This window comes from Amphiura filiformis, chromosome 6 (assembly GCF_039555335.1).
Source record: "Amphiura filiformis chromosome 6, Afil_fr2py, whole genome shotgun sequence".
NCBI lineage: Eukaryota > Metazoa > Echinodermata > Ophiuroidea > Amphilepidida > Amphiuridae > Amphiura > Amphiura filiformis.
In genome coordinates this window covers 18,159,830-18,179,886 of record NC_092633.1, presented here as the reverse complement: position 1 = coordinate 18,179,886, position 20,057 = coordinate 18,159,830, and the positions used below count along the sequence as shown (strand labels likewise).

The 20,057-nt window shown below is 35.5% G+C and overlaps 1 protein-coding gene across 9 annotated transcripts in view; it reads right to left on the bottom strand.

Annotated features, from left to right (window-relative positions):
* Positions 1-20,057, bottom strand: part of LOC140155085 (uncharacterized) — a 100,867-nt gene that overhangs the window by 63,442 nt on the left and 17,368 nt on the right. For all 9 annotated transcript variants that reach the window (XM_072177776.1, XM_072177778.1, XM_072177779.1 and 6 more), the window contains exons 4-5: positions 4,400-4,483; positions 3,273-3,619 (exon numbers count right to left, since the gene is read on the bottom strand). In XM_072177776.1, coding sequence (XP_072033877.1) covers positions 3,273-3,619; positions 4,400-4,483 — 431 coding nt within the window. The remainder of the gene's footprint in view (positions 1-3,272; positions 3,620-4,399; positions 4,484-20,057) is intronic.

The window sequence follows — 20,057 nt, the reverse complement described above, 5'->3', positions numbered from 1 at the left end:
TCGCCCATCCCTTGTTTCTCAGCACTACGGCTATCAGGGAATTTGGTGATGGCAAAATTAGGTGACATATGTCATTATAAACTTCTCATATTAGCTACGCGACATATAGAGACGTGTTCATCGAACTGCAGCCAAAACAAAAAATTACACCAAAACGTAATTTTTTCTTGCATTCATAATGTTGTATTATCAATATCATTGACACATAAATACAGATGGTTTTAATGGAAATCTGTATTGGGAACATATGGGATTTGTCAAAGATTTAATGCAGTTATAATCTCCTGATTCGATTTGTGTTTTGCATACCCTGAAGAAAATACAAAAATGTGCACAAGGGGCTCGTTCACCCTTTTGAGAACGGGGCATGTTCGCCCTATATCTTCCCCGGGCGGACTTACCCCAAACTGGAGGGCGAACCTGCCCCATCAGCGTATTATGCAAAATATTGATAATTAAACCATTAAACAAGGTAAAACTACTGAAAAACATGTTTTTTTAAAGTTATGTGATATCGGTATTACTCATACCACAGTTTATGTCCTAATCCATTTCTCCCCGAAGTTGTAAACATGATACGTTTAAGCTCACTTTGGACCCCTACATTTTACCCTGACCCGACCCCTGCAACAAATTTAGTGACTCCCCAGAAGAGAACGAATGCCCTGTATACTCTTGCTAAATGTTTGCATTGAATATGTTATTGTTATGCAATGTTTAAACCTTTTTTGTGATTAGGGTGAACTTACCCCACCATATGGGCGAACCTGTCCCAATATGGGGCAAGTTCGCCACTTTGCAAAACTTTTTTGTTTGCTCTATCCTGTTGCTATTGTAAGGCCTATAGGTCTGGGATTGTGGCCGTATATAGTTAAGACATAGGGCTTTCACATGGGCTAATCAGGTCATCCCTAACCTTAAAATTGACATCGCTAGGCTGGTCAGAAAAAAATAGGGCGAACACTCCCCGCTCTCCCCTACTCATAATTTGTTATTGCAAAAGCTGCAAAAAAGGTACATTCCAGTATTAGATTCAATTCCAAAACTCAATTTGTTATTGCCTTACATAAAATTCTATAAGTAGTTCTTCTTTCATTTGTTAACAAAAAGTGTAGGAAAATACATTCCCCCACCGCCAATTGTTACATCACTAACTGTATGTTGCATCCTTCAAATGTAGTAACGCTTTGGAGTTATTCAATGTTAATGACCTCAAGATTGTATATATAGAAAGGTTTTGCAATAAAAACATGAAAATATTCGCTTGGATTGACCATTGAGAGGCCATTTCTAATAAGGATGCTACAACTGAATTGAAAGGCTAAAAATAAATAACAAATTCAGGTACAGAACATGTTATACACTATGTGCTGCTCTGTGCTGTTTGTCTTCGATACAGTGATGGTTAAATCTATGCATAACAATATTAATTTAAAAAAAATACATGCAGCAGCCTTTTCGGATATATCATGTTTTGTTCTGAATTCTTCAAATATTCATTCAATTAAAAAGACAAAGATAGGAAATATAATGTAGAAAATGTAACAATAAAAGAAGAAAAAAAAGAAACGCCCACTTTTGTCCAGCGCAACTAAGGAAAACTTGTAAATTAAATTTCTGAAGTCAAGAAATATAAATGTTGAGGATAATTAAATGCCATTTTCTTTTCCACAATCACCGTTATTCAATCACATTCTTGTCAACATTCACAGTTATTTGATGATTTCTTACACTAAAGCATTGGTGGATGTGCAGACACTTGTGTCTGACCTGACAAAGTAAGATAGATAGAAGGAAGTCTGCTATCCATAAAGGTTCTCTGAATATAACAAATGTTAGGAAAATAGTAATGAAGAATTTGTCAATTTAATCAAAACCAATACTTTACATTCAATGTACTTTTACATTTAAGGTCCTTGATCAAATCAACAGTCTCATCCCTATTTTCCTTCTTCAAAATTGAGATTTTGGTATCAGAAGAAATTTCGAAAACTCATAATTTTCTCCTGTGAAATTTTCCGCACGATATATTTTTTTAGTGCTTTGTGGTAACCACACCAGAAGTGTATGTACTATCCTATGGGGCATTATACACGTTTTTGTTTCTCACATCAGAACCACTGGAGCAATACAGCTCAAAATTTGGAAACATATTGTCTTTATGGTAGGCCTCAATCGAAGATAGAAAACAGAACATGACAAGTCAGACCATGCCTCTTTAAATCAAATACATAAATTGTGCTTGGCTGTCTATACTCTACCAGCATGCATGCCTGTGGTGGCTAGATTTGATGTATATTAATATGCCTATTTGATGTTCTGTTGACTGTCTTCCGTAAACATTGTACAAATTCATGGCTTCATAACTACTTTACTGCATTCTATAAATAAATAGATAGGATGCACAAAATGTTTTAACCATACATTAACAAAGAAAATATATGAAAACATGCACATAAGTGCCCCACATTTCCTTCCCAAAGATATATGTTAAAATATAAAAGTTAATACTTTTTCATTCTATATATATATTGTAAAAATTAAGTTTAACAAATCCTGCCAAATGGGATCCATCCTGTATCTTTTAATTTTAGGTCTCTTTTTAAGCAAAAATAACTAAATGTGAGTATTACACACAATCTGAGCCAATAAAGTCAAAGAGGCAATTTTGAAAATTTAGCAATTATCATCATCAACTTGCACAGTAATCAATCAAATGTGTTATATTAATAGCAGAAAGCAGAAACTGATTTCAAAATTGCCACCTATTCGCTACTTGCATGGTTCCACCATTATGCACTATGTGCGGGGAGAGCCTCGAACTGGCAGCATACATGAAAGGAAGAATTATGTAACCTTACACAGAATGTTATATTTGAGGCTCTCCACGCACATAGTACATAAAGGCGGAACAATGCAAGTAGCCAATAGCCTAAGCTGGTTCAGATCATTCAGATGGTGCTACAAATAGTCAAAACACAGGCCAGAAAGAAGTATATATACTTTGATCAGCTTGTAATCGGTGGGAATTGTTAGGCTTTTACCACTACGCCGAAAAGAAGACCCACGTTTAGTGTCATATAGTTGACCTGTCTGGTCTATATTGTGCATGTTAAATAAAGTAGACAAAGTATCTACTTGAATTAATAATTTGCGATACTCTGGCGAGATGTTACAAGACAATTTTCAAAATAAAATATATTTATATTAATCTGTGATGTTATAAGGCCCACCGATTACGAGCTGATCAAAGTATAGGCATTGAATCCTACCTCTGTAGTAGAATAGACAGTAGTTAGATATAACACACCATCTTCTCTTCCATAATCTAAGTCCACCACTATCCTGTTTATACAGCCATCCCTCCATTGCGATGTCAGAGTTATCACTTCTCTTGGGAGTTGGCGTGGCAACCTTTGGTATGGTCCTGGCTTTGAAACTAGGCTTGTCTGATAGACCACCAGATGGAGATGCAGGAGACATTGGAGTGGAAGCAGTGTTTTGTTTGGTAGAAGGTCTGAATGGTGAAGGCGAGGCAACTTTGGCGGAGACGTTGAAGGAAGGAGGTGCCGACATGGTTTGTTCTGCAGAACTGGGGTGTAATCTTTCTCTATCATGTCTAAAAGAACAATGTAAAAGTAATAAATTATGAGCAAACAAAAGTATGAGCAAAATAGCACTTTCTAAATTGATGAAATTATACATTTCTTTTTTAAAACTCTACTTTAGCATTTTAATTCATCATAAAAACACTTTGAAAGATATAAATTGGTCAGTGCTTTGCATTATATGCCTAACATGACAAACTGTTCCTTCCAAAGTGCCTGAGACCTTGTAGGCTTCCTAATTTTTCACTGCCAAATTAGTCTATAAAACCTTTGCTGTTATTGGTCTTTTTCCTCTGAATACAAAATACTATAAGTTCACTATAAAGGCCCTACTATTATTACAGAAAATAACCAACACACACCTAACTACAGCCTTTTGTGTCTAGATTTTGAAGGCGAGTGGTCAATCTCTCACTAGTATGATGCTAAGCGAGTGCTCAAATATCACTCTCTAGTGTGATTCTAGACCAGCAGTTAGCAGCCGTTATAGTTGTGAGTGATTAGTTTACTGGATATCTGATGAAGATAACTGGTATATTCAACAATCACAAAACACTAAATGAATGAAACTCATATTCATAACTGCCTTGCATTCTTATTTTTAATTCCCAAGTTTAATTAACAATAACAAGTGTATGTAAATTTCATTTTTGATCACTAGCTACAAACAAAAAAGGCCTGCAACTAACCAGTCATTTACATACCTTAAAACAAAATCATGAGTTATCGAAAATAAGATTTTGTAATTACCTGGCTGAAAATGAAAGGAAAATAATTCAATGTATACTTACGGTTCTAGGAGTAAAAGGTCATCACTTTCTACTTCTGTTCTGCCTTTTATAGGATGGATGAAGCTGGTCTGCCTGTCATTGTGACTGTAAGAAGCAAAGCACACAAATATAAAATGTTACAAGTCAATTCACTTCACATTCAGGAATGCATAACCACAAAGTTTCTTACCACAGTCATTCAGTCAATAATATAAACATACCAGTACATACATAAAATGTATAAAGCCATATGTGATATATGACAATCTGATCCCCTCAGGCTGAAGTCGCTAATAATAAAATTGAGATATATTGGCAAAAGTTAATGAGTAAAAAACAAAATACATAAGAAATAGTTAGACACATCAAAAAGTACTAACTTTGCAGCCAAGAACGCTAGGAACTTAAGGATTTTGACATTAGTAATCTTAGGTACTGAGCAATGTAGAAATGGTAACAACTAGATTTTCAAAACTTCAGACTTTGGCTCGAGTGAATCAGATTGTGTCACATAATGTTGATTTATCCCGCCAATCCAAAATTGATTTATTCCTATTTCAATTCAGATGAATAATGACATCAATCAAACATAGACTTTGTGAATTATTATTTTGAATATGGTGAATTTATTTCACTGCACTGGAAAAGTAATGTACTAATGTAGGAAAGGTTGATGGGTTAACCTTTACATTTATTTACATTTAGGTAGCTAACATTATTTATGCATGATGCTTCAACATAGTGATGCATTATACATGGTCAATTCTTCTTTTTTTTCTCTCTCTCTTTTTGTTTATTAAAATCATACAATTTTTCAACAGAAGTTACTTGCAGGAACAAGATATAATTTTCAAGAATGAAATAGTTTTACCTAAACCTTCTCGATTTACCCATTTTATATTTCAGGTAAACACACATGCAGTTTTTTAAAATCCAATCCAGATTTTAAATGCCAAATTTTAAACCATTTTAATATATTTTTTTATTATAAACATATACATGTACAATTGTAAGCCCTGTTGTAAGCAAATACTGAAAATCAACTTTTGCATTAAATACATAAAGAAACCTATTTTTTTCTGACAATATACTGACCATCAAAATATGCTACCCATGTGTTTCTAAACCCAAGTCACTAGAGGGCAAAATAACAAGCGCTAATTACTTTACACTCAAACTCATTAGCCTCTGAACTTGTATATATTCATAAAAATGACAATATTTGTTTTAAAAAGCTCAAGTGAACGACTATTATGTACACCTCTAGGGCTACATGCACGTCCGTCCTTACTCTCCAGCAGAGGAATACGGTTAGCTATTGCTAAGCAGCGTGGGAAATACCAGGTGTAAATTACATCTATGACTGTCTAGCAATAGAAATGCAATCATATGCGCTGATCTATTTTAAGAAATCCCAGCATGCAGTTCCCTGTTGAGTGTTGATATTGGTATCAAAGGTGACTTGGCTGTAAATATGTGATATCATGGAGGACCAGTTCTCTCAAGCAAACCAAATAGGATCAAATCACTCTACAGTCTATGCTCAAATACTGTAAAATTGATCCTATTATTTACAATTTCCTGTTTTCGTTTGCTTGTTTACCTACATATTTGTTATAATATGTATACTGTAAGTAAAGTTTGCATTTATTTTTCCCAAAAATATATACGATAAAAAAAATCAAACAAATGTAAATTTAAACAAATGAAAGAAAATAAGAGAATAGTTTTTATTTCAAAAGAAAGTGTCATTTTCATTATATTTGTCGTGCAAATACAAAAATGTTTCTGGGAACATGAACTATACTTGTACATCATGAACTTAATGTATAATTGAGCCAATCATTTATTGCTATTTTAAGACTGGAGAATTATAAGCAGTGGCAGTGGAAGCATAAAAATTTATAACACATTTATAAAGAAAATGGATCTTGTAAACAATATTTCAGAAGTGTATATATATGATGTCATCAGTTGTCACACACACACATAGCTGTGCAAATTGAGGGTGACAATATTTCAATTTCCAAAATGACCTTCTTTGGCCTGGTTGAATCAGATCATGGCAAAGCGGGCCAATGAAATGGAATGGAACAAACTCCCTAAAGCCATCAGGGAGTCTCCATCAATTCCAGTCTTCAGGAAGAAACTGAAAACTCACCTTTTCAGTTAGCTTCTTTCTTGTTCCGCTGTGTTTCTTTTTTTCCCCCATCCTTTCTCTCCTTGTTCAGCGCTTTGATAAATTTTAAAGGCGCTATATAAATACCTTTATGTATGTATGTATGTACGTATGTAATGAAAGAGTGAGAAGTGTGAGACAATCTGATGACAATTCAGCATTTTCATGAGTTTACATTACTTTTCAATTGCAAATCAGGACACTCGGGTAGGCTGGTCACTGGACTGGCAGCACATACCGTAAAACCCCGTCTACAAGCATATATAGTGTTTTTTTATAAAAGCTAAATTAATTTGAGACAAGTGTAAATATACCAATACAATAGATTGGTCTTAAAATAATACTAATTTGTATATGCTTGGATCCGTAATTTATTTGCTCAAACTCCATAATGGCGCCTGGATTAATGTAGCTTTCATCAGAAGCACACTATGTGCTTGTAGACGAGGTTTTACGGTAGGCCATCTATGGGTAGCACCTTTGCCATGTCTCTAGCAGCCACACCTTCCTCCGAGATCAAATTTATCTCTGTACGTACATCCAAAGGAGCATGGGATATGCAAATTCCGACATCCAATGTTTAAATCAACATCGGTGCTCTTGGCATCTTAGCAGTGACATACACATTGGTGTTACTGCTCTTACAAAGTTCATAAAAATGTCACTTGAAGATCACATAGCAAATAAATATATCAACTAGTTTTCAATTTATTTTTTCAACATGTCCATCATGTGAGTTGTTAAATCAACAATATCTAATTTATGGAAGTGACAGCGCTGCTGATGATCATGAAAAGTACAGGATAGGGTGAATCCTCAAATACAAGATTTGAAACTTTTTTCAAAGCAAATTATTTCTGCATCCAGTCTTCTTACAAAAATCATATTGGAACAATTTCTCTCTACTGTCTATAAATATGCATTTTTTATCTTATGAATTCAGAGGTGGATATCTACAGTAAATGAAGCCGATTCCAGATGATAAAACTGAAATTCTACAAAATAACAATACTATTACTAAATGCCAAAATGTAGCAGTTTTGAGTGACGTAATGACATTGACCAAGTCATCCAACCCCGGGCATCCAACATCATCATCACTCCATCCCGGGCACTCCATATGACATATGATAGAAGCAGGGGCGGCGCCAGGGTATTTTGATAGGGGGGGCAAACATTTTGTGAAATTTGGTATGCGGCGCGATAGCCAGTGCTGTACGGTGGGACCATTTTAGGCGCATTGGCGACTAGATTTTTGCTGATGGCGACTAAATATTCAATCCCTGGCGCCAATGGCGACCAACTGCTGAAGCTTTTAATCGCCAAAAACAAAACATGTATGTAATGTAGCATTCAAGAGTACAAATGTATGCTATGAATATGCATTTATCATGATATCTCAATGGGGACTTCCTGGAAAACATATAGGCCTACGTGTACTGTAAATGCTGCGTATGAAGTGTGTAGTGTTCAATGGGAATATGAAGATCAGAGTATATGAACATTCAACACACATGGCTGTTCAGTTGGCACCTCAGATTTGTAACCTGGGAGCAAAATTTGGGCGCCTAAATATATAAAGTTAGGAGCCATTGGCTCCTCAATCAGTTTTTGCACCGTACAGCACTGGCGATAGCGCTGGCCGTCGCGCTTGCGCGACGCAGGGGGGTGTCTGAGGGGGGATGTGCCCCCCTCAGAATTTGGAAAATTTTCAAAATGAAAGCACAAATGAAGCCATTTGATTCAACATTTTCACCCTTTTGGGGGTTATTTATTTATTTTCCAACCGCATATTTTTATCGATTTCATTCACCGGCCCGACTTTCGGCCCGCTGGTTTTAGGCATGGACCTACTCAATTACGTAGTAAATCCAACACCTTTTGGCAACAGAATAAATTCATGGTACAAATGTGCACGAAGTGCGCGAAAATTTGCGATATTGAAGATTATACTGGTGAAATATGGTGCACTGAAAAGTTAAATAAAGTTGCGCGAAAAGGTGAACTTTGCGAGCGTAGAGAGCGTAAAAAAAAAAAAAAAGCAGGTTTTTTATGCTTTTTCAGTCAGAAAAGGCCAAAATGCCCACTCGCGAGCGTAGCGAGTGAACAAATTTGGGTTCTTTATGCTTTCTTGGTCAAAATTTTAGGGAAAAGTCCAAAACAGGTCCACCTTTTCAAAATCAGCCCCAATGCCTCCTGGCTACTCCCCTGGCCGTATTAAGAAGCCAATTGCTTATTTATATTGGTGCATAATTTTTACACTATCTGAGAGAGGCGTTCTAGTATAGGTTTTGGATATACAATGTGATGAAAGCCCGTAAAAATGTGTGATATCGGACTGAAAGTAAACTTATTTATAATGATTAGGCCTAATTGCTGGCACTGATGACACACGACTTGCGTGTGTCGCGTCAGGACAGTGATGTAGCCAGGATTTTTCCAAAATATTTGGGAGAAAGGCAAGAGAGACCATGTAACTTTTATGGGGAAGATTTGCGAAAATGGGCCCAAAATATAAAACCAACAACTTTAAAACCGCGTGAGGTCAGCATTCCACAAGGGGCAAGATGTCCGAAGGGGAGTTTATGGCCAGGAAGGGAATGGCTCCTTTTCTTCTTCTCCTCCTCCCTTTCTCTCCCCTCCTTTTCTCTCCTTCTTTTCTTTTTTTTTTTTTTCCTTCCTTTTACCTCTTTTTTTGGAAATCATAGGGGGGGGCAATTGCCCCCCCTGCCCCCCTGTGGCGCCGCCCTGGATAGAAGGAAGTGTCAGGTCAAATTAATTGATATATAGGCCTACAATAGATACAAGTTCATTTTGTGAGTAACAAGATGATTCAATTGAAACTGTAATAAATTCCAGCCTACTGAAGCCTAATCTGAAAGAAACTCAAAATATGTATCCTTTCAATTAATACATAGCTATGGTGGAATAATTACCCCTAATCCCATCATTTAAATATTTCTGTGAACATTCATCGAATCAAGTTGTAACCCAGCCCTCTCCTCAATTCATTTATGTGATGACTAATAATGAACAAAATTACTGCATCCCTGACCATTTCATACTCAAGTACTACATAAATTGATTCAATAAGTCTATTTGTATATCACCGATTAGTACTTACAATCAATGCTTAATCTTTGGAACAAACCAATCAATGAATGGATGACTGCATTAGGACCCACTTCAGATATCAATATTGATAGTAAATGTTCTTTTTTGGGACATATTTTGCCCTAAGGTTACAAATTTAAACAATACAAGATGTACCAGGTGTCTGAATTTCACATCAGTTTACTTCTACTTTCACTCATCAGCATTCCGTTCACATATGGAATAAAATATGTGAACTTCAATAACTTTTCATTTGGAAATTCAATAAAAACCCAGTATCAAAGTTAAAAACATATACCGCATTGGATACTCATCCAGTAATCTATGCAAAATGATCCAGGACTTCCACAACATTTGAAATCTGACCATTTACCATAGAAATGCTTGTAACTTTTTTCAACAAGATCACAGAGCAACAAATGGGGTTAATGAAAATAATGCTGCATTTAGCAAGTTTATTAAAAATTTGCTCAATACTCTTTTGGTTTTTAAATCATGGCAAGTTTTTCAAGTGTGAGCAGTGTCTTTTTTTCAATCTGAACCCAGCCAAATCTATCAAAAACCCAAAATCCAGGGTACCACCCCCTGGATGGAGGTGAGCACCCACACCAACACTTGTGATACCACCACTTGTGGGTTAGGGTTAATGGTGCAAATTAGAAGAGAATTGGCAAACAATTGCTCCAGACATGCAGACCAGGCCCTTCACACTTACATAAAACTACAAAAAATTTACCTTGCCTGTAAAAAACAGCAAAATTGGGCCAAAAATGTCAATAATTTTAATAAACATACCCCAAATCATGTTAATAGGATCCAAAAATCGATTGCAGAGGGGATGAAGGTCCACTTTAAGCCAGAATGAAGATTTCTCTTGAAAAGGTCTGCATTTGGAAAATCCGCACCCCCACGAAAATATTCTGACTACAGGCCTGCCCACACCTAGTCAAATTGTCAACAAGGAGTGGACAAGTAAGCCAACTTTCAAGTTCACAGATAAGCCTATATTATTTATGAATGGCTACTGAACTGTTTGTAATTGATGGGGTCAATGTAAGGCATATGATATTGATTGGGAAAGCAAAATAATAGATATTGTATTGAAGATAAATGCATGTCAACTTCACAGGTCTTTGTACAAATACCAAGATATGTTGTGTCTGTTGTTTGTTTCCAACTGCTTTGTTGTACTACAGGGTGTCCCAGAATGATTTGTACCGTGTTTGCAAAAAAAACTAAAAATAGAAGACGGGAAGTGTAGCTATTTTTGATACCTGCATTATAATGCTGGACATGTCTCCTAATTATTCTGTTAATTTCAGCACGCTACCTGTATTTGTTTTGGCGTGGCATGCAATAATGTAAAATCGATGAAAACCTGCTTTTCATTTTCAGCGCAAACGACTCGCATACCCTTGAAAATGGTACGATACGATTAAATAAAGAACGTGGGATGTTTGGCACAGCATTTCGACGACAACTACTGTTGGGGTTGCGCCTTAAAGCTTGCCGGACAGCTGCAATGTTCGCTTTAGTTCTTACAGTCTTACGAGCACCTGAAGCTTCGATTCCTGACAGTTCTGTGCTCGTCAAACTTCTTTACGTTATACACTATCGCTCCTTTGACTGGAATGCGTGCTCGCAGAAATCGTCTAATGAATCTTCTTTGCGTCTCAACATGGCTGCCGGTTTGCCATTAAGTTTTTGAAAGAAATCCACGCTGCTGTACAATAAATTGAGGAGCCATCTTTTCTGTACCACGACTTCTGCAAGCATTTCAAATGACATGGACCTCACACCACAATAAATAAAACTACCGCCAAAGAGAGAATGGAATTATGTCGCAAATCCTTAATTCCATATAATGATTGCTTCGTAAAGTCATAAATAATACATAGATATCGGCTATTTAGTGGAAATATGAACAGGGCACAACTAAAATACCTGCATAACTTTTTTCAAATAACTTTGTGCTGAACGGTTAGTAATGTTACAGGTTTTCAAAATAGGTTGTGTTGTCAAAACTTAGAATTCACCATTTTACGCAATCTTCTATAACTTCTACTAGAAACGTCCAATTTTTAAAATCTAAAAAATCTGAGAAAGCTAAATATATGTAAAACTTAAAATGTAAAACAATATGACCATTTAACATGCCCTTCATACCTAAACAATTCCATCTTTCCCGGTATAGATCATTCTGGGACACCCTGTATATGCAGACAAAATCAGTTATACATGACATGTACCAGACATCCAATAAATATAACGCTGTGTAAAAGTAGAATTTTGTGAGATTAATCTTTGCGCTTCATCAACTTAAACCTGTTTCGCTTGTTGCAAAATTCATGATTTAAGGGGGTACTACACCCTTCGTTAAATTTGTGTCTATTTTTGCATTTTTCTCAAAAACTAAAAACACACTGGTAACAAAAGTTATGTATATTATAGGGGCAAGGAATCCAGTTACTACACTGGAATTTCAGTGTCCCACGACAAGCGGTTTGTTATTTATGATAAGAAATAAGGTAACGCTAGGATGTACCTCATTTCCTGTCATATAATACTGAACCACTTGTCTTGAATCACTGAAATTTCAGTGTACTGTATAAGTGGTAATTTTCGCGAGGGTTTTATTTTCGCGGATTTCGCGAATGGAGTGCCATCCGCGAAATTAACACCTCGCGAATATATGTATAAATGTATTGCAAGTATAGGGCAAGACTAGGCAATCGTGAAAATAACAATCCCAAAAATGTCTCTCTCACTCCAATTCGCGAAAATAACTGTACGCGAAAATAACCACTTATACAGTAGTAGTTGGATTCCTTGCCCCAATAATATACATAACTTTTGTTACCAGTGTGTTATTATTTTTTGAGAAAAGGGTCATTCTTCGGTAAGGTGCACGATTGCAGTCCCTCCACTTTCAGGAGTCATAACTAAAATACTGAAACATGATTTGAATTTTATTTTTTTGCAGTTGTTTAGTATTGACGTTCCTTTTATATCTCAAAACATCAAAATATTAAAAGAAGTTCTTATTTTCGAGAAACTTGCTTATACAGGGTGTCACAACCCCCAAAACCCCATGTCCCGATTGGGGTCATCAAAATTTTTGATGCTGATATCTTTTACTGGATAACTTCAGCATCGTAAAAAACACCGGGAATGACAAGTTATCGCCAGCCCATAGGGCTGGTACCTAATTCTGAGATGGCGTTTGTGTACACTAAAGATTAGCTAAGATTATAGCCTTCTTCTATTGGTATGAATTATTTTTTTTTACTTCTCGTGGTGGAAATGTTTTTGATGTCTGCTAATTCAATTTGCAAGGAAAAGAAAGTATGTTTTGCCGTTTCAACGAACTAAAAACGATTGAGTATTGCCAAAGTTATGTTTGAATTAATTATGACTTAAAAAGTTATCATAGGTTAGGCCTACACATATAAACATAAACTTGTTCAGCAATCAGCATATCAAAAAAAAATGACATGGTCAAAACGGGGGAATGATCACGAGGTCATATCAGTGGACTACTGAGCATAGCATGATGTTTGGTTGCCTGTGAGTGCATAATTGATATGTTGATAACAGATTTAATAATGTTGTAGAATCAAAATCTTCATTATATGGACCACATTGAAGTCAAAGTAATTATCTATCCTATCCTGTATCGTTTTATGGATAAAATTGACTCAAAATGTTATTGATGATATTATTGCTATCTTTAACATCAGTTTTGTCTTTTCAACGGGAAAAATCCGATTGAAAATAAAGTTTTTAGGGCTAGCTATAATATTGAACAATATATCCCATATTTTGACATGCACTTATAGAAAATAAATAAATTATTGTCTTACTTTATAAATTATAAATACTGTAAAATGACACATAACTAAAGTGAGGCCAATTTCTATCTTTTTTATTTGATTCATAAAATTACATTCAACAAAATGATTGAAGACTGAGAAAACACACAATGCAGACTATTACAGAATGGAGTAGGTAAGATGCCATGTCCATATAGCTTTGCAGGAGTTTCGGACTAACAATCAACACATTCAAAAATACAGTTTAAAAGTGAAGATTGTAGTGAATGATCAGTCCTTTATCATGTGCTTGCCACTATCTACTTTATAGTAAACTATACATTGCGTAATAATATAAAATTATTTTAAAATAAAATGTGCATGTAAGTTGAGTTAACATAGCGAATTAACTAACAACTGCAGTGTATTTCTTGATTTTAATAATAAGCATGGGTAAAAAGCAGTAAAGACAAAAATACAGAACAATTTGGAGTCATGAATTAAAGAGTTGACAGGAGTTATAGGAGTTAATGTTTTTTTTTTTTCTTTGTGCATGTTCTCACCATTGATGGTTTGGTGAACTGTCATGTAACATGGATGTAAGCGTGATCCTAAAAAATGCCCTTCACGGTGACCCAAACTATTTACAAGACCTCTTCTGCATGAGGCTGGCCTTCCCTTTTAAAGGGAGTTTTTATTTATTGTACATTGTAGAAAAAGTTATTGTAACACATCTTTCATAGCCAGGAGTAAAAATAATTTCACCCTATATGTCTAAAATTTCATGTCCCTATATATGTCTGCGTCATCTACCGTCACGAAAATTTAGAAGCGCCTGGAGAAAAATACTAATTTTGTAAGGTCATTTATTTGACCTAGAGAGCACAAGTCAATATGCAGTAAATTCATTTAGACATTTTTTCCTCATGTTGGCGCAATAAATTCATCAAAACTATAACCATTTCTTCACTCATACGCGTGGGTACCTTTATTAATCATCATTTCCGAACGCTTCTGATACCTAAAATGTTCGCATTATTTATTTTACTTTTGTCAAAACTACAACAGTTGTACGTTTATTTTTATTCACCTCCTTTATTGACCTTGTGTATGTTATAGTTGTACCACTAGGGTCGTAAGTTTGTTAATTTTGTAATATACCATCACGTCATATCCGTCACAATTTTGTGACGGATATGACGTTTGGGGGTGATTTTCACTATGAGAGAATCATTTCCGTCACATGTCGGAGATGATACAGCAGAATTTCCATTCCTTGACATCATCTCCGTCACTCTACAGATAATGCCCTGCTTTGACCTTAAAACTGGTCAAATGGAAATGTAATGATATGTTGCATAATCTTAGTAATACTCCCTTCTTCTGTAGGTAAAAAACAAATGTTCAATATGCGACACATTTTTGGTATCAGTTGAACTTCATTGCAATTGTGACGGAGATGACGACGGTGATGGAGATGACATTAGCTGCAGAAAAAGCCAAACAATTACATCAAGCTGCTAATAAAGATTGAGCCAAACACTTTTTTACTACACTGGAGACATGTCTCTTTCTTAATCTGTAAAAAAAAATTAACAGAAAAATCATTTTGAAATGTCTATTTTCCAAACCTTCAAACGTGCACCTTACCGAAGAATGACCCAAAAATGCAAAAATAGTCACAAATTTACCACAGGCATGACAGGGGTGTAGTACCCCCTTAAACTAAAGCTTCTTTTGTATATCCCCATACCTATTGAAGCAATATTGTATTTTTGTGTTAGCTGCTTCAAGGGTGAAATACATAAAAGTAAAATGTCACACAAAAGTAAGAATATTTGTGCAAAATTAAAAGAGAACATGATTATAATTTAAATTGAACATCAACCTGCAGTGGGTCTATGCAAAGTATATTTTACTTTTGTCTATCTTAGTATTTGTTCAATGCCTAGTATGTGACAGGGTCTCTCTGATACAATAAAATTGTGGCCAGGCACGCCTCCCCTCCCACCGGTGCGAGGAACTATACCAGTTCTAAAGTTTGTTCGGCTTATATAAGGCGGAAATTATTCGCATAAGCGTGCGCCTGTCACATATTACACGACGCACAACTAGCGTAAGCATTACACCCAGCTGCGTGCATGCCATTCTATATCAATACGGTGTTATGAGTCTTATATACAAACTTCAGTCTATCTTAATAACCAGAAAACAACCAAAAGTAAACTGTGGCATGTACAAGTACATTGTAGGAAAGAAAGAAAGAAAAGAAGTATGGTATGTAATTTGAAACAGATTCACTTAAAAACTTGTGATATTACCTTTCTCATCAAGAAAACAAGCAACAATGGAACAATCTTTGCTTTTTCATGAGAAACAGAAGGTTAGTAATTCTTTTCATAGCAGTGTGGTCAATTATTTGCATGATTGCATTGTTATGATTCATACATGTATTGTACATACTACACTATTCAGCTTGCCAAATGCACCAAACTTTCCACAGTCAGCACTGAAGTTACATGTGTGACTTCTACTACAATTTTGTTTGTTTTCAGCTTCTTTTCTTTCTTTTATTGATATTTCTCATTACATGCCTATTGCTTAGTCTCTGATATCTAAACATTATGACATTGAACATGTTAAAGGACCCTGGATATCTGAATAACAAAAATATCATTTCTGTTTAGTTCTTAGATCACAGGTTTTTGAAGATTATCCTTGGTTTAGGATTATACTTTTATGCAACATCTTTATTTGCACATGAATCTGCCTACAGCTCCCATTGCCCGCCTGCATTAGAAATTCATGCCCACATGATTCTGAGTTTCCCATGACGCGCCCACATTTGAAATTCATGACCACATTTTTATTCATTTTTATTGTGATTTTTCCAAAATTGAAATGTCCATTTTTGAATCTTCGCTCTACTTCTCAATTTCTTCTTGTAACTCCACCAGTGTCAACTCTTGTGTTTTGGTCTTCAATATCATGCATTTATGGTACTTCTGCTGCAGCTGAACTCTGGAATAATTGATAGTCCTCACAATATTAAAATTTCTATATAAGACTGTTAATCAATTCAAATGTTCAATGAAAACATAGGCCTACTTGTTTAATGTTTAAAAAGTTGCTTAATTTCATTTTATTATGTTGTTGTTTCTGTTGTAATTTCATACAATGTTTTAAGGGATCTAAAATGAGCGTTTATTGCGTTTCGATAGTATTTTTTGTGGCACATGAGAGCACCTCAGACCTATCGAATTGTATTCTGAATACGANGNATGTCTTTCTGATATCAAATAANTTTCATTTTTTGAAAATCACAATATAATACAAATTTTATGAATTTTTGATATATAACAGTCCTCGAAGTAAATTATATAAATCTAATGATATATTCTTAAAGTGTATGTAGCAGGGAGGAAAAGCCGACGGTCAATTGAAAATTTTGACCTTTCATATTGAAGATATGGATTTTTTCCCAAAAGACCTAATTTTTGTTGGTGTTTTGGGAAAAAATCCATATCTTCAATCTGAAAAGGTCAAAATTTTCAATTGATCGTCGGCTTTTCAACCCACCTACATACACTTTAAGTATAAATCATCAGATTTATAAAGTTTACTTCAAGTACTGTTAAATATCAAAATATAAATTTTAATGATTTGCCATAAAATGTGTATTAAATTGCGAATTTCAAAAATTCAAAATTATTTGATATCAGAATGACATTCTTTGTATTCAGAATGCAATTCGATATGTCTGATGTGCTCTAATGTCCCAAAATAAATACTGTCCAAACGTTCATACCCCAGCCCTTAATGTAGCGATTTGAGACTTAATTGTGTATTTCGCTTTGTAAGCATGGTTATCACTCGCTGGAGTGTGCCTCCCGCGGGTGCCTCCTTCCTTTATCATGTTTATTGGATAAGTTGGTGAATAGAAGGCTGCATTTAATTCTGCATTTTTACTGATAATGCAACTTAGGAAAAGAATGAATAATGCAAAATTGATTGTGTGCTTTGTTTTCTGCAAATATGTAATGGGAAACTCAGAGTCAAGTGCAAAGGCATATTAAATGCCTAAAGTTGTAAACTCAAAGCTGGCAGTATTTGATGCTCCTCCATCTGATTCTTTACCCCTAAAATTGACTAAGGGACCGTTCACAAACACTTATTAGGGGGACCTGATGCAAAAAGGGGGGCCCTGAAAATGTTTGACCCTCCTAAGGGGGGCTGAAAAAAATGACCATTGAGTTTATATGCTTTTCTATGGGGTTGACCCATAATTTTCATGTCAAAAAGGGGGGCTCTGAAATTTTTGAGGTCTGTAAAGGGGGGCCCCAAAAATAATTTTCGATAAAATTTTTTTGCATCAGGCCCCCCCTTACAAGTGTTTGTGAACGGTCCCTAAATACTCTTAGATCATTGATAACCAGTGCCTGGTCATTCATTTATTTTACTCTTGATCATAAACTTATTTCTTGACAATTTTACCCACGAGTCAAATCACCCTTTATGGGAAAATCCTAACATCACTAGTTGAAGTGCTGTGAAAACAGAAGCCAAAGCACTTCCAAAGATCTTTCAAAAAATATTGATTTATCTGGTTACTTCTGCTACACTAATGCAAATACTTAGTATTGTCTGCAAATTTGTAAGCAAACACTTCATGTTTCCATATATTCATGTACCCACCCAGCCCGTATACATGATGTACCATACACTATACTATTGACAACAATATTGTAAACTCATATTAAATCCATGCTCAATGCAGAATCAGTTTCCTGGCATACAATGTAGCCTGAAGTCATATTTTTGAACTTCTAGACATGTCTTATATACATAGGTCAAGACAACAGAAGTATGAAATGTGTTTGCCAGCTTATTTATCAATGTAAGAGCATGTAAAGCATTGGACTATAGTTATCCAGCCAAGCACACACATACATTGTACCATGTCTGTTACTTTATCTTCTAGTTATGAGTGAAGACTTTTGAGTGATCATTTTTGAGTTCACACTCACTGGGCAGGCACATCATCATTTTTGGGTGGGTACCCGGGGGTGGGTATGTTAACCCCCTAAGTATTGTGAATCTATCTATTCAAATGAAAAAATTTTGAACCCTACTCATTGCAAACCAGGAACTTTTTATCTCTCTCTTTGTGGAACTATAACTTTTTGACCCCCATCATGTTAGGTCAGAAACTTTTATGACCCCTCTCCCTTACAACTTATCTGCATGAAAGTTTATTTCAATCTGATTTGTCACTCTGTAAAGAGTGAACATTCATGTTCTGTACTCCATATGCCACCTTTTATAAGGTTGATTTCCAGATTCGATGGCATAAATGCTGCTATGATTATGCGCACATGTCAGTACCCCTAATTTAACAATATCAAAAAACAATCATAGAATTGGAAATAGTGCCAATATAGATTGTGGCACTTTTTCATGATACAGAGTAAAATTCTCTACTTGAGAATGTACTGCAAGAGTTCATAGATGATAGAGCTGTTAAGCTGTGGTCCATGTGAGTAAAACTTACCCCTAAGCAAAGAAACATCATAAATGGATACTGAAGAATATATACATCTAGTTAAGTTTCCTACCAACATGTAGGCCTACAGATATACAGTGTGGTCATGGAAAGTAGATCTTCATTGCAAAAATGTGCTCTCTTTACTACATACCAGGACTTATTCCTACTCTTTGATGCTCAATGACCTGATACTTACCTCTGATACATCTATTAGCCGTGTTCAGACGTAGGGTATTTAACTCGAGTAAAGGGGTATTTACCTCGAGTAAAGTGCCCAGTCGGGGTAAGCTCGTGATAAATGGCGAGTTTGTGCCCGTCTGGACAGTAGTCGGGGCAGCTTATCCCGACCTTAACCCGACTGATTTACCTCTGAAAAAAGTCAGAGCAGTCGAGGTTGATGCCCGTGTGGATCGCACTAGAGGTAACAGTCGAGGTAAACATCTGCAGATTTGACCTCACTACAAATTAACCATCGGCGTTCAGTCAGTTCTTGCTCTAAACTACTTTACATGAATCAAAGGCGTGCGTTTTTTCTTAAGCTGAAGAGTGTAGGCCTAATGACCCTGCAAATACATGTTATACAAAACTTTTTAATAGCATTTAGCCTAAATGTCGGGTTATATAAAGATCATGAATACGTTTTTAAAACATTATATTTGATTTTGGTAAAATATTTTGTCAACAGTTAAATCAAATTCTTTTAGAATGTTTTGCATCACGTTTTCCATTTTCCGTTGCGAATTTTACTCAAATGAAATTGGTTTACAATCGGATTGCATATTTACTTTTAGAACCTGCGCGCTACTTCCGGAAATTATCCCTGGGTACAAAATGGTCGTGGTAAATTCACGTCAGCAGGTTGTGTTAAAAGGTCGGGGTAAGCTATGTATGGACAATCAGTCGAGTTAGCGAAAATATTTGTGGTATTTTATCACGGGTTGTAAAAAAATTAACTCGAGTAATAATTCAGGTCTGAACGTGCCTATTGACGCTTTAATACTTATATGAAGTTTTTAGTGGACATTAACT